Here is a 14,757-nt window from a genome sequence, read left to right on the forward strand (position 1 = left end):
GTTCCAGTCTTTTTCAGAAGGAATTATAAGATCTGTTAACATACCAAGTAGTTGTCCTGAATGTTAACATACTTGAGTTTGCATCCAGTTCTGGGCCCCCCAGTTTAAGAAGAATAAGGAATTACTGGAGCGAGTCCAGTGGCAGGCTATGAAGATGATTAGGGTCCTAGAGCACCTTTTTTATGAGGAGAGACTGAGAGAGCTGGGTCTGTTCGGCCTGGAAAAGAGAAGGCTGAGAAGGGATCTCATCAACGTTTATAAATATCTCAAGGGTGGGTGTGAGGAGGATGGGACCAGACTCCTTCCGGTGGTGGCGGATGAGAGGATGAGGGGCAACAGGCACAGACTGAAGCACAGGAGGTTCCATCTGAATATGAGCAAAAACTTATTTACTTTGAGGGTGCCACAGCCCTGGCCCAGGCTGCCCAGAGAGGCTGTGGAGACTCCTTCTCTGGAGACATTCAAACCCGCCTGGACACCTTCCTGTGTAACTCATCTGGGTGAACCTGCTCTAGCAGGTGGGTTGGACTGGATGATCTTCAGAGGTCCCTTCCAACCCCAACCATGCTGTGATTCTGTGAATTTTTATGACTGTTAAGCAAGAAAGTTTGTACGCTGGAGGGCTATATCCACATTAGAAAAAAATAAAAAAGGCTTTGTATATTTTTGGCAAACTTAATTCAGAGAGAATTGTTTCAAGGCTTTTGTATGAAATAATTATTTGGCAACACTTTATTTAGAAGCCAGGTTTTGGTTTGGAATCCCTGAAGGTTTGTGGGAAGCAGCAGAGAGAATAAATGCTCTCATTTGAGAGCAATTCTTTTAGGGGTTATTGGTTCTTCATCTCACTACTATTTTTTTCCTTTTCTTTTTATTTTTTCCTTTCCTGTTTTCCCTCCATGAGTTGCAGGAAGTTCAAAATCTGACCAGCCTCAAGAGGTTAACTCTGTGGTAGCTTTTTGGTAGACAGGAGGTCTCACTGGTGGAATTAAATTAGACAGGTGTTGCTTATTTTCTGCTGGCCAGTTGGCTGATCAAACAGAGCTTGCACTGGCTTTCAGTCCAGAGAAAAAACTGTAGTCCATATTGAGTTGAGGCATGTGAGTTCCTGTAGGGAATCTTGTAACTGTTCCCCATAGACCTTTTGTGAGAATTAACAGAAATCTTCTACTTCAGTTTTGTATTCAGGATCATATGAGGAGGAACAAAATCCACAGTTCTTATTCTGAACAGAATGAGATTTCTCCTAATCTATATGGCATTTCCAGTGATCTCAGAGTGCAGCCTGACAGTAATGTTTGTAGCCAAGTAATAAAAGACACTCTTCCTTTAATAATTTTCTATAAGTCATTTAAAAGACAGTGGTACCAGTTTTGTTTCTTGTAGCACAAGTGCTTTATAGAACAGCAAGCAGCTGTCAGGATGATTATCTACAGGATGGATGTGGCCTTCCAGTCTGTAAAGATTTTAATGGACATGTTTCATAAGTATCGGATTAGCATTTGTGTATTTTTGACATTCCTGATAATTACCTTAGAAGTAAAGAAACTGTTCTGTAAGGGAAAATAGCAAAATGCAATAAATTCACCTGCTTAGGAAGCTAAATGTATTCTGAAGATGTATAGAAATGGGACAAGGGTTACTAGTTTTATGTCTTAAACATGTGGTTTACATTGTTCTAAATTGTCGTAGTCAAATAGCTTCACTACTTCAAAATGGAAGTTCTTGCTGTTACCCAAACGACAACATGAAATTGAAATTTTTTAACTATGCTAGAAAAGTTTCAGAAAATATGCTGCTAACTGCTCTGGTATGCTGGAATTTCATGTGTATGGCCCACTCTGTGCTGTAACATAAATAATAAAATTATAAATAATAAATATAAATAATAATATAAATAATATAAAGAATAATAAAATTATTAGCATAGATACCAGCATCCAGATGTTTCCTTAGCATCATGTATGCTTGAATAGCACTGGAATCCGTTATGTGCAACGTCTGGCTGTGGTCAAGATAACTGATACCAGTGGCACTCTCATAACTCAGGACTGGTTCCTAATTTCTTTATCTGACTACTGATTTACAGAACACTTTCCATACTGGCTGCAAAATTTCTCCTTGAATGGTTTCTATAATGATTACTTATAGAACTAATGCAGAACTAACAATTAGTTACTACTTTGAGAAATCACTTTTGAGTTCTTGCCTAAAGCTTATTAACATAGAACAGCATGCACAGTGACTAAAACATGAAACACTGTGATTTTAGTTTTATGTGGAGATTTGCAGTAGACAGAGGAAATTTTTTTTTTGAATGAAATTAAAATGTATCCATCACATCGTCCATTTATTACAAGGTATTGTCAGAACCTTTTGTTCTATGATTTGTGCTTTTTTTCCCCCTCCTGCCACCTATTTTTTTTCTCTTTAGTGTTTGACAGATGTTTTGACAGTTTGTTTTTGTTTGGTTGGTTTGTTTGTTTTGTTTTTGTTTGTTTGGGTTTTTTATTCAACTTGTGAAGCTATTTTACACTATGTAGTTACTGGATAGGCCCCTCAGTTTTGTGTGAAGGTAAGGCTGCAGATATAAGACGCTACTGTTACGTACTTGCTGTTTTGGTTTTGTTTTGTTTAAGTCTTCTCTGAATATCCTTAGGCAGATACTAAGCTATATAGATGGTATGACAATTCTTTTAGTGGGTTTATTCCCAATATGAGAACATATTGACATTTTCTGAAGTGCTGTGTCTTTGTTACCTAAAGCAGTGTAATAGTTATTTTACTTCTCCTGTACCATACAGTTAAATTTTCTTTAAGTATCTTATCTTGTATTTCTTCCACTGAGATGTTTGGCAGCTTTCTGTTGGTCAGGGTGAGTTTTTTTTGAGAAATTACTGTGATTAAAATAGAGCAATATGGGGCTAGATCCCACTAAGGTTCCCAAAGCAGTTGCTTTTGCATTATCTTTTTCTATAAAAGGAAAGAGGTGGAAGGTGAGAACATTGGGAAGAACTGACCTAAGATATGGATGAGCTCTGTCTTTCTTGCCCTGATTATACTGTTCCAAACACTGTGCTGAAGTAACTTTTGAAGTATCCTAACTTGAAAATGAAACGGGAATGGTATGTCTTAGCTGTAAGTTTGGTGGTGATTCCCATAACTGATTCATTGCTTTGCTGTGGCTCTATGGCAAAAATTGCGTGTCATTAGGGAAAAAGTGGTAACTATACAATGTACACACACTTCAGTGATATTGTGACCTTTTTTCTGTTAACTGTGTTTTCCCTTTCTCTGTTTTAGGTTCAGTGGCACTGTAGATCGCGCATGGTTGCCGGCGCTAACTTCTACATTGTAGGGCGAGATCCAGCAGGGATGCCACACCCTGACACTGGGAAGGATCTATATGAACCAACCCATGGCGCCAAAGTGTTGACAATGGCTCCAGGCCTCCGAGCACTGGAAATTGTACCCTTCAGAGTTGCAGCTTATAATAAGAAAAAGAAGTGCATGGATTATTATGACTCTGATCAGTAAGTTGTATTTTTGTTTTAAGACTTGTTGAGCAATAGCTGCCTTTTACCCCCCACCCACATTAAAAAAATGTTTTTACTTAACTTCATATTGCTTGAAGATGGCAGTGTTTAGATGTGGGTTTAGATCGTGAATGCAACTTCAGCATGATTTGGGTGCGGTTTTGCAGCACAACTAACATCCAGCTTTAGCTGCCAGTGGAAGCTCCCCTTTTCCTCGCAGGTACTGGAGCTGCTCTAACTCTGGAATGTTGGCACAGATAGCTAAATCCACAGAAAAATATTACTATTTATTAAAATGGTAAGATTAGCTTTCTGCTGGTTTATCTTTCTAAATATGCTTCTGAGGTATCAGGTATGCATCAGATATGATGGAAGAGAAGCAATGAGAGAGCACAGCAGGGAGAAGATAGTGGACAAGAGAGGGTGACAGATTGCATTATTATTAAACAGAGAAAATAGCTAAAAGATACGCTTGGTCCATTGTATGTCCCAGGGTTTTCAGCTGCTGGTGGTTGTTGTTTTTGTTTGTGTTTCTTGTTTGTTTGTTTGTTTTTCCCAGTTACAGTAAGGACAGGTAATTTCACCTTGTGCATGTTCCAATATTATTTTTCACTCGTGTCCAAAACTCGCTGTGTGTATTGCTGTGGTGCCAATGAGTGGGACTGGGAAGATGACTTGTCATTTTAGTTTAAGCCCTTTATTCAGATTATTGCACTGTACTTTTGTTTTACATCAAAATGCAGTTGAATTTAGTACTGAAACAGAAATTGTCAAGCAAGGTGTGTTGCTAAAAAAACCTCTTGTTTTTTATACTCTGTTTCCTACTGCCTATTCTGACTACTACTGCCTACTCTGACTGTTTGCTACTGAAGAAGAATGTCTGTACAACACAGTTAATCTTTGAAAGGATTAAATCAGCATGGGATGGATTGAGCTGTAAAAATGAACCCACCTGTTATCTCTTGTTCTTCAGCTGCTTATACTGCAGTTACACTGAGTGTAAAACTCTCCAAGGATGCCACTGTGGCTTGTGACAATCAACCAAGAAGTTTTATTCAGCAGCTTGTGTCTTTCTTTCCATTAATTACATTTTATTAGTAGATAGTGTGATGGCTTAACCTTAATTGCAAGTCGTGTAACTGCTTTATATTTCAGCAGTAAATTCCAAGCACCTGAGTTAGTCTGCCTTTATTTTTAAAAGCTGCAAAGTGTTATCTCTTACATAAATAAATATAACTTTATGGTATGTTCTTCTGTTGTTTAGGAATCATAAGCAGAATGATAAAGGCAAATCTGTTGAAACCTGACAAGAATTAAAATAGTTTCACTGTGTAGTACTCTACAACGTCCATATGTGTTTAGAAATTTGATGATTTGGTACATTGCAGATGTTTTAAAATTGCAGCTAATCAGGGAGGCTTATTTGGCAGTTGTAGTTCGCTGCTGTTGTTCTTCCTTCCTTCCTTCTCCCTCCCATATAGTCAGCATTCCAGCATAAGGTTCTCCTTAGTGCTGGGAAGCTTCTCTTTGGATGGCATTGCAGCAGGTTTTCTTTTTCTCAAGTGAAGCTATGGACAGTAGCATCAGGTCAGATCTATGCCCTGGTATATATGCTATTTTCATCAGGAGGGATAAAATTGGCGGGAATGATGCTCACAGCATATATGACATGAAAGTCTTTTCCTGAACTTACTGCCTCTTGGCTAGCTATTGAATATGTCATTACTCTTGCACCTTTTGTTATTTGAGATGCATCTTGAAGTCCTCATTGCTGTGCACAGTAACTAGATTGTGATATAAATATTGCTAGTTTTACGCAAACCTGTGTACATTATAAGGTTCGAACAGCACTTGTAGCGCATACGATAGTTATTTGTCCTGTTTGTTGTCCAAGTAATTCAGCAAGTTTTGGAAGATACACCTTGAGTTAGAATAGAAAGGGAGTAGCAATGTGAGAAGCCAGTATTCCCATTGTGTGGAACAGAAAATCATTTTAGAAGAATAGTGATTCTGTGATCATTGATACTGTACTCTTAGCAGGATAGATTTTATTTAGATCAAGGGGAGTAAAATTATATTTCTGTCCTTAGCCAAAGCGAATGATAAAGAAGTTCTCTGTGGTTACAGGTTTTGCCTTTTGTCACACACCACATTATATGCATCCTGTCATCCTTCCATCCTGCCTGTGGAACCCCTTGGTTTTTCTGGTTTTGTCACTGTCTTGTAAAAAAGACCATGCTGCTATTAGCATGCAGTTTTGTCGTCCTGCTGTCAGAATGTAAGATCATTTGTCCTGTCCTTCCCTAGATACTGTTTGTGAGCTACAGAGTGGACCGGAGTGTGGCAGCAATCCTCTAGATGGCAATGCAGCCGCACACAGACTCCCTGAAGAGAGAGCGGTTATTGCTTTTGCTTGCCATAGACAGAACACTGTGGTAGGCTCCAGACACAGTTAGAGCTTGGGTGGGTGCAGCTGGCTGCATTTCAACATAGTCCGCGTAATGTTGAAAATGTGGCTGACTCCTGGGCCATGTGGTGTTTGACTCTGTGAGGAGGATGGCAGGGAACAGAGGTTTGTCTCGAAATATGAGAGGATCAGGACTGGTAGAAGAGACTCGGATGTGAAATAGTGGTGTTCATGGAATTCTTTACTGAGCCTACCACTTATCTGGTGAAAAACACAGCATGAAAATGTGGGGAAGAAAGTTGTTATGCATGACCTGGTGTCAAGCCTGGGAAGCATCAACAAACATACCACTGGCCCTGCCTCTAAATTGGTTGCAAAGGCCCTTTCTTCTCAGGTGTGCTGCCTGTGATTCTAAAAGGTCATTGTTCTTAAGGTCTTCAGCTCCAAAAGGTGTCTGCACAAATGCACTTTTGTGGAGTTGATACAGAAGTTACTTCACTCTTCCTTTAGTATCCTCCAGAGTGCTTGCTGACCTTGGAGCATCAGTAGACCTGGTATCTTTGCTTGGGAACAGTCTGGAGAACATGACTTGACTTTGAGTGTCAGGGCCTCATGTTGCTGGTTAACAATGTTGAGCTGCTGTGATGCTGTGTTAGAGCTGAAGTCACCAGGCAGCAGGTGTTTCCAAGGAAAGGCAGAGATGTCCTGGTTGCATTCAGGGCTAATCATAGAGCATTGTGTGTGTGGAAAGGGGCTGTGAAAAGACTGTTGTAAAAGCCCTCATAGTAGCTGCACAGCAATTGTAGTTGCAGAGTGGTGCACAAAGTTTAATTTATAACTTCAGTCAAGCAGTTTACACACTTTAAAATGGTAAGACCTGTGAACAACCAATGACTTGAACCTGTATTTGTATTTTACCTTAGGAAGCCACCACAATTTTTAATGTGTTTCTTGGATGGCTTAGAACTAGATTTGACATCTCATGGAACTGCAGTCTTAAAACTTCTTTTTCTTTGGAAATACGTATCTAAAACTAAGATTTAGGAAAGGGATTTGAGGAATGCATTTGAAGTGAAGTATAGCAGCACAAGTAGAGCTAACTTCATTTTATTCTCCCTTTGACCAAAATGAGGATAATACAAAAAAATTCCCTTTTGATTGCTGCTGAAGTCAGATAGCAAGCCTTCTGGGGGAAGCTTGAGCGTTTCCACTTGCATAGAATTCTAAAGAAATATTACATATGGAAACTTAAGAATATTGGTACAGTCCTTTGCTTATAATTTTCACCCTTTTAGATTTCCTAGAATTTTGGATTAATAATTGAATATGTCCAATCATGTTTTGGAAAGGAAGAATTTTAGCTATAATGGAGAAATTGAAATTAATACCTGATCTGTGAACCACTGTTAGACTGAAGTGTAAAGAAAAAAGAACCAAAGAGCCAATCAATCATCAAAGAGCACCACCACCCCTCAAAAAATCTCTATCCAATGCTGAAATCCCTTCAAAAAACGTCAATGTGTTCCTTCAGCCAAAAAGGCCTCTCAAACAGTTACCACAGACAAGTGTATTTTGGCATTGGTGGCTTAATAATGGTGGTTGGTTGGGTGAACAGAGATTCCCAGTTCTTTACACAAGGTCAGTCCTATAAAATGCAGCCACAGACTGCTGCTGTGAAAAAACTCAATTAAGAAAGGAAATTAGTCTGGCAATTAAAAAAAGCCACAGCAGTGTCTGGAAAAATTGGGTTTGTTTTGGTTTTTTTTAAGTTCTGCAAGAAAACGGCTGAGATCATTTTGGCTAGAAGAAACCTATAAGTAAGGTTACTGGAGCAGTATCATGCATTCTGTAAAATATTAATGAAACATGGGTATCTGTGAAGAGAGAGATATTAACTTTATATAGTGTATTCCCAGGACCTTGAATATAGTTGTCATGACAGCTTTAATATTATCAAATCATACTTACAGAACGGATGTTCCAACTAAGTACATACTGTTCCCAAATTTGTATGGTGTGATACCTGATTTTTTGAAATGGTGATAAGAGGCTGAGATAAGCATACTTGACTGTCCTTAATTTAACTATGTGAAATATGGTTTCTCAATTAACAGTGAGTGTCATAGTATTCTAGGACACTATGCCATGGAGCGAATACCAGTCTCAATGTAATATGTTTCAAGACTGGTTTTCTGTTGACACATTTTTGTTCTGGATTTATTTCTGCTTTTTTCCTGCCCTCTTTCTTTGGAGAATGCTTTCAATTGCATTGGAACCAAATATTATGTCAATACTCTCACACTCAACTGGTAATAAAAGGTCAAATCAGTGTTAAAAGCATTTGCTAGCATACAGTGTGGCTCAAAGAAAGCAAATTCTAGAAGCCACTGAATAAAAATTTCAAAGGCACTTAAATCCCATGCTCATAGAAGGCTTGGGCTAAGTTTAATTGAGAGTCATTCCAAATCTCACTTGAGAATGCAGTTTGGATGGGTTTGGCATGTATATTTCATAGCAGCTTTTAATGGTCAAATGTTTCCCCCTCTTATGTTCTGCTCAAATCCATTTTATGTAGAGTAGCTCCTAATAGCCTCAAAATTCACTGTGAATGAAATTGCTTGACTCTTCTTTCCCATTTCTTGTTCCACAAAATCAATTACTAATACTGATAAATTTTATTTCAAAATGCTCATGGTTCATATCACACCACAGTGCCAGGACTGTTGAAGTATTTCTGCTTAGTGGAAATCTCAGTTTCTGATATTCAAGAGATTTGATTTTTACCGTTAGTAAAGACTATGAACATAGAGTGGATATTCAAATATGTTTTAGGTATGAAGGTGGAGATTAAACTGGGAACAATAAAATTGCAAATGCCATAATTTTTTAAAAGGCAAAATTTACTGTGTTTTTTCAACATACGGTATATATTGCCAAAGCTCCATTTGAGTCACTTTAGTGATTACTAATTAAGGTAATTTTTTTTAAAGAAAAACCCATTCAAAACTAAGTTCGGGATAAGTTTGCTCTGGTGGAGGGACTGGACTGGATGATCTTTCAAGGTCCCTTCCAATCCCTAACATTCTGTGGTTATGTGATAATGAGAGAGCATTATCAATATTTTTGTACTTTTTGATAGTATTTTTGAAACATTTCTAGAAATTCTGAGTTACTGAATGTAATATGTTTCTTAAATGATCATCACTCATGTTTTTCTTCCCTTTTCTTGTAGTTCCTGTAGAACTCCTTAGCTTTTTTTGTGTTTCTCTTTTCTTTGATATCTCAGATTCCTAGAGCTGCTTTTTATGCAACTAGGGATAAGAAGAACCTAAAGGAATTGCCAACTTATATGGCAAAGCTGAATATATTGTCTTAGTGCCTTTATTTCACTTGTAGGGCATGGGAGGAAGTTGAGTGTTTTCTTAACAGGCAAGGAGGGGATAAAGCAGCTAAGATTTTTTTCTTTATGCTACCACACTGTGGAGAAAACCACACATGGAGAAATTTATCCTGATCATCTGAAGGCTTAGTATTTTTTTCGCTGGAATTAACCAGGCTTAGCACTTCCCTGCATATGTTTTATAGAAATAGGTCTTTGCAAGAACTCAAGTTACCTTCAGGCAGTGTTAGTGAACAGTAGACATCTCTCTGTCAAGACACAAAAGTTTCAGGTGTTGTTTATGAATAGCAGTGACATAACCTTGGGCTTACGTCAACTTTAAGTTTTCATTTTTATGTAATTTAGGTTTTGTAGAATTGAAGCACAGTTGTGTTTTTGCCTTGTTGTGACGCTTCAGGAACCCACAGTCCCAAATTGAGAGCAATAAGAAAAGAGCATGTATGGCAGTGCTGCTGTGTAAATGCACACAATCCAAATGAAAAAGTTATGGGGCTAATGGTGTTGTGAAAGGAGCTGTGGAATGCTTTCTTCATCTTGCTGACTTCTATACCCTACTGAGCATAGCTCAGCACTTACAGCCAAGTTTTGCCCTCTGATGTGCACACTTGGCTCTTGTTTCTGTTTAAGGCATGTGCATCTGAGATCAATACTGGGCTTTTATTTCAAACAGTAAAGAATGAGTAATGCATACATGTTGCAAATTGAGCAAATGGCATAAGTAAATATGCATATTTAATTTAAGAATAAATTTTTGGTTTGGAGCATTTGGTAGAACTCGGACATTCTTGTCTTGCTTTTACTGTTTCAGTCCTATGAGGAGTAAGAGAGTAACTTGTGGAGCTTTTGCTGCTTATGACCAGATATCTGAGAAGTTAGTATTAATTTAGATTGTCATGTTAACAATGATAAACAATCCTGATCTGGCTTCTTTTGTGCATTTGTCCAAGTGTATTCCGTTTTTTAGGGAAAAATATCTTTAGGGGAAGACATTTTTGCTATTCCCCTGCTTTTTTCTTTATTTTGAACTGTATGTGCTACATTACTGACATGCATATGTATGTACATGCATGCTCAGTGACTTGCGATGGCCCAGCTGCAGAAGCTGTGAAGCTTGCCTCTAGATGCCAAGGCTTTTACTGTCTCCGTTCTGCGAACTGTCCTTCACTGAGATTTCCAGCAGTGTTGTTTTTTCACATTCTTTAGTGGCACTGAAATGACCATCTTCATCCTGCACATAGAGCTGGTCTGCTGCCGTGGCACGGTGAGGTGCAGAATAGGATGGCTGCTGTTGCTTGGCAGAGAGCTGAGACAGGAGGTGGAGAAGATGGTTCTCTCTAAACAGCAGTTCCCTGTTTCCTCATAGAGAGCAAGCCAGGTTAGATGGAAAAACAGGCTCAGTTCAGTCCACAGGCAGGAGTTACCTAAGCAGAATATTGTAGAGGGTGTATGTTCTGGAGATTTACTGGCCAAGTATCTCCAAATGACAGTTACCCTACAGCATTATACTCCAAGGAAGAAATTTATGAAGTATCAAGGAAGCAGAAGGAGTATGAGCAAGTTTGCCTGTTTTTAAAATATGTTCTTTTTTTCTCCACTCCCTTGCTCCTCTCCCTTTCCCCCTCACCCCCACTCCTGCTCTCTCAGCCACGAAGACTTTGACTTTATATCGGGGACCCGCATGCGCAAGCTGGCTCGAGAAGGACAAAACCCACCGGAAGGCTTCATGGCTCCTAAGGCTTGGACTGTGCTGACAGAATACTACAAATCCTTGGAGAAGGCTTAGGCCTCTTATTAACTGCAGATCAACCTTTGACGCCTGATTTATTTACAAGAAGGGGACCACACAGTCACCGTTCATGTTGCTTTGTTGTGGTGTCTGTCAGGAAGTTCTTCTCTGAAAACAGACTCTTTCTCCCTAACTTAGCTTCATTCTTTGCCTGTCCTTATGGGTTCTATTATGTCCTGGCACCTAACTAGCTGCTGGTTTTAATGTCTTCTTTTTTATTACAGTTAATATTCTTGCAGTAGGTTTTTTAACTTTTTTTTTTTACTGCCCTATGAGTTCTGCAGCTATTAAATAGATGTGGCTTTTTTCATATGTTATTTAAACTGCTTGGTAGTCTCTGGTTTTAGTAGTTCGTAGGAGAAAATGTAATGGTTAGACCCTTAATTATGGATAGATTATCTATACATTGAAAAAATTAAATAAGTTTTTAAACATCTGTACAAGTGTCCTCATCTTTATCTCATCATCATCTCCAGAAGTACTTAACATTAATTTCTTACTATATATAATCAAAAAGCAGAGTTTTTAGTGTAGCTTGATTAAACTTTTTTGCTTTCTTTGTTTAGTTTTGGAGTTCATTGAATTGTCCAGTGATTCTTTTCTGTTGTGGACTTGTAAAGATGGCCAAGTAATGAATGAAAGAAAATCTCTGGTTTTCACTTTGAGTTAACTAATGCAGATTTTTTTTGCTATGTGCTTGTTGCCATAAGTGTCAGTAGGAAACGTTTCATTTAATTTTATATAACTTGATGTTTTTTGGTTCCAGATATACTTGTTCAACTTTAAAAGAATTATGGCAACCAACCCTGAGTTCCTGTTTAATTATTGCAATTAAAAATAAAATCTTTATATCTTGGTATTTCCTGTGATACAAATGCTTAGCCTTGAGATTAATTTTCTGGCTATTTTTCGAGCTCTCCAAAAATTAATCTCCTTCTCTTGGGTCAGCTTTACTTGCTTGAAAGAAAAAGCATGTGTTCTTCTTCTAGTATTCTTCAAAAATCCTGAAGTTGTTTAATTTAGTATGTGAAACATTAACTGCTAAAGGCAAACATAAAAATGAAAACTAAAACACTTCTTCAAGCGTTAAGTAACACTGACTTATTGGGTATATTTAAGTAATCAGTGGAACCCCTATTAGCTAGAAACTGTCTCGTATCCTCACAGAAACTTACTTTTCTGTTGTTAAACAGTGTATATAGGAGTAACCAGCTCAAAGTTGGTTTTAGAATGTTGATACTGGCCTGGTAGTGAGCCTGGATGAAGCATATGTTCATCTAGACTTTTTTTTTTTGGACGAGGGGAAGGTTGTGATGGGGAAACCTGTGTAATGAATGGGACGACTGCTATGTGCAATCATTGTTCACTTGTTTACAGTAGTATTTAAGACAAATGCTTTGAGCATTACTTCCTTCTCTTTTCTTCCTCTGTCTCTTTGAATAAATGTATAAAGTATCTTTTAATAGCATTTTTACCTCTTATAGAAAGTAAGGCAGAATCAGGAAAAGACTTACTAGCAAACCACAACAATTACTTGAGCCTGTGTTTTGGTAGTGTAAAACTTATTTCTTCAGAATTGCTGAACAGATTTTCTTCAAACTTGGCTTTTTTTTTTTAGATTGTATAAATACACAGGATGTGCAAAATCCAGAAGAAAAAGTCAGTTCATCTATATGCAGCTGTTCATGCAAAACTTCAAGTTTAACTATGAAGGTGAACAGGAATTATCAGCTGCTAAAATGGGATTCGCTGTTGGAAGTTGGAGTTTGGACTCTTTGTTGCCAGGTTTGATTCTTCTGCTGGCTATGATGAAAGATAATAAAAATGTTTTGGCAGAATAGCGAACACAGGTGAAAGTCTACAAAAGTTAATGTTTTAAAAACACTACATACGCTGAATGAAGCGCGGAAAATAAGCGGTAGTGGTGAGCATGAACGTGAATCATCCTGTAAAGTTAATTTAGAAGCAGGAATGCCTTCAAGCAAATTAATACAGTGATAACAAGCAGATCTAGTTTTTGTACGTAGCTGGTTTGATACTGAGGCCCTGTTACTGTAGTGCTTCTGGAAAGCATTCCTTGCAAGGCTCTGCATTATAGAAGCTTTCAGGTTTATTCTAACTTCAAGCCAACAGCCACGGCGTTCCCAGCATAATGCTGATTGGGAACATGAGCATCTGGTCAATTTGTGGGCAGGACTTGCTCTATGAAACAATGTTTTCCTGTAGCATATGAGTTTTCATTGTAGAGTTCAAATTTTTCCTCTTGTCTACAGCTGCCTTAAATGGAAGCTGTGCTTACAGGAAAGGGCTCCCCCAGAAATTACAATTTTGTTAGTGTCTCTGTAGCTTTTCTCTGCCTTATTTCAGTGGGTAGCATCGTCAGTCGGCCAGTCCTAACATTATGTTTTTAACAGTAGGTTCAGCTTCAGTAGGAATGCTGTACCATTTGAGGCTTTTCTGAGACAACAGTTGTGTGTCTTCCAGGAGGCAGCAACAGGACTCAGGAGGTAATGGTTGTTGCACCCCACACCTGTCTTTACACTCCCACTCTGTCACCAACAAACAAGGACCTCAGAAATATACCGTACAAAAGTACTAATACTCTATAACCATATGATGGACGTGATTATAAGCAGGACCTAACTTTCCAAATAGGAACATAAAAAGCTCCATTGTCTCATTTCTTCAGTGTCTAACACAACTCTTCTTTACCAGAAAAATACCAATATGTACATGAATCATTAATCTAGGCAGTTAGATAGGTGTGTTCTTTTCTTACAAAGAACAGCAAAATCAAAGTTCCAAGTATGGACCTTTTCCAAAGGTCATTTTGCTTTAACAATCAAGAGGAGTTTAACTCTGTTCATTATGATGAAGAATGTCAAAAAGTGTTTATTCTGCCTCTACAGAGATTGACCTTATAAATGGTTCTTTACCTGCTACTCTTGCACAGGATAATATATGGCTACTATCCTGTGCTTTTTGTAGTCTCAGGACGATTACTCACTTGTAGCTGATCATTCTGATGTGTTTGGCATGTGATGTATGAAAGTAACAACACCTTTGATCCATATGACTGATAGAAGGACAATCTGGACCCAGTTTTCCAAAATACAAGGACTGATGAGGTTGGTAGAGATTACCAAAACCTAATCCTTGGGTTAAATAAATGACACAAAATTACTACCTCTCCCAGGTGAAATGATTAATTCCAGATGACTTTGATTCCTGCAATACTTAGAAGCAACTTAAGAAAAAGGCAAGTTTTTTTGTAAATAACCTGATGGCTGAGAATTCTGTTTACCTATGTGAGCTCCCATATGCCTGTTTTAGTCTAACATGAGTATTCAGGGTAACTGCTCAAGTAAGGATCTATGAGTTGCGATGGAAAAGCAGTAGATGCAAGCTGAGGATGCTGACTTCTGTCTGATTTTTTTTCTTTCAATAGGAGATCTGAGCACTAACAACTCAGTAATATATCAGATGTGAAATGGAAAACGTGGACTAGGTCACGGGGCTTTTTTAGATGTAACTTGGAGCTAACAAAGGTTCTACATCTGGAATAATTCAGTAGAAGTCAGGAGAGGGAGGAAATGAGTGGATGTCTTGGCTTGATGGTGATGGTGGT

The 14,757-nt window shown here is 38.2% G+C and overlaps 1 protein-coding gene across 2 annotated transcripts in view; it reads left to right on the forward strand.

Annotated features, from left to right (window-relative positions):
- The window catches only part of PAPSS1 (3'-phosphoadenosine 5'-phosphosulfate synthase 1), a 38,840-nt gene extending 26,836 nt beyond the window's left edge, over window positions 1-12,004 (forward strand). For both annotated transcript variants that reach the window (XM_005515224.4, XM_021282966.2), the window contains exons 11-12: window positions 3,304-3,533; window positions 10,988-12,004. In XM_005515224.4, the coding sequence (XP_005515281.1) occupies window positions 3,304-3,533; window positions 10,988-11,126 (369 nt within the window). In that variant the 3' untranslated portion in view covers window positions 11,127-12,004. The remainder of the gene's footprint in view (window positions 1-3,303; window positions 3,534-10,987) is intronic.
- Window positions 12,005-14,757: the final 2,753 nt, after the last annotated feature.

The sequence above is a fragment of the Columba livia genome, chromosome 4, assembly GCF_036013475.1.
Source record: "Columba livia isolate bColLiv1 breed racing homer chromosome 4, bColLiv1.pat.W.v2, whole genome shotgun sequence".
Classification (NCBI taxonomy): domain Eukaryota; kingdom Metazoa; phylum Chordata; class Aves; order Columbiformes; family Columbidae; genus Columba; species Columba livia.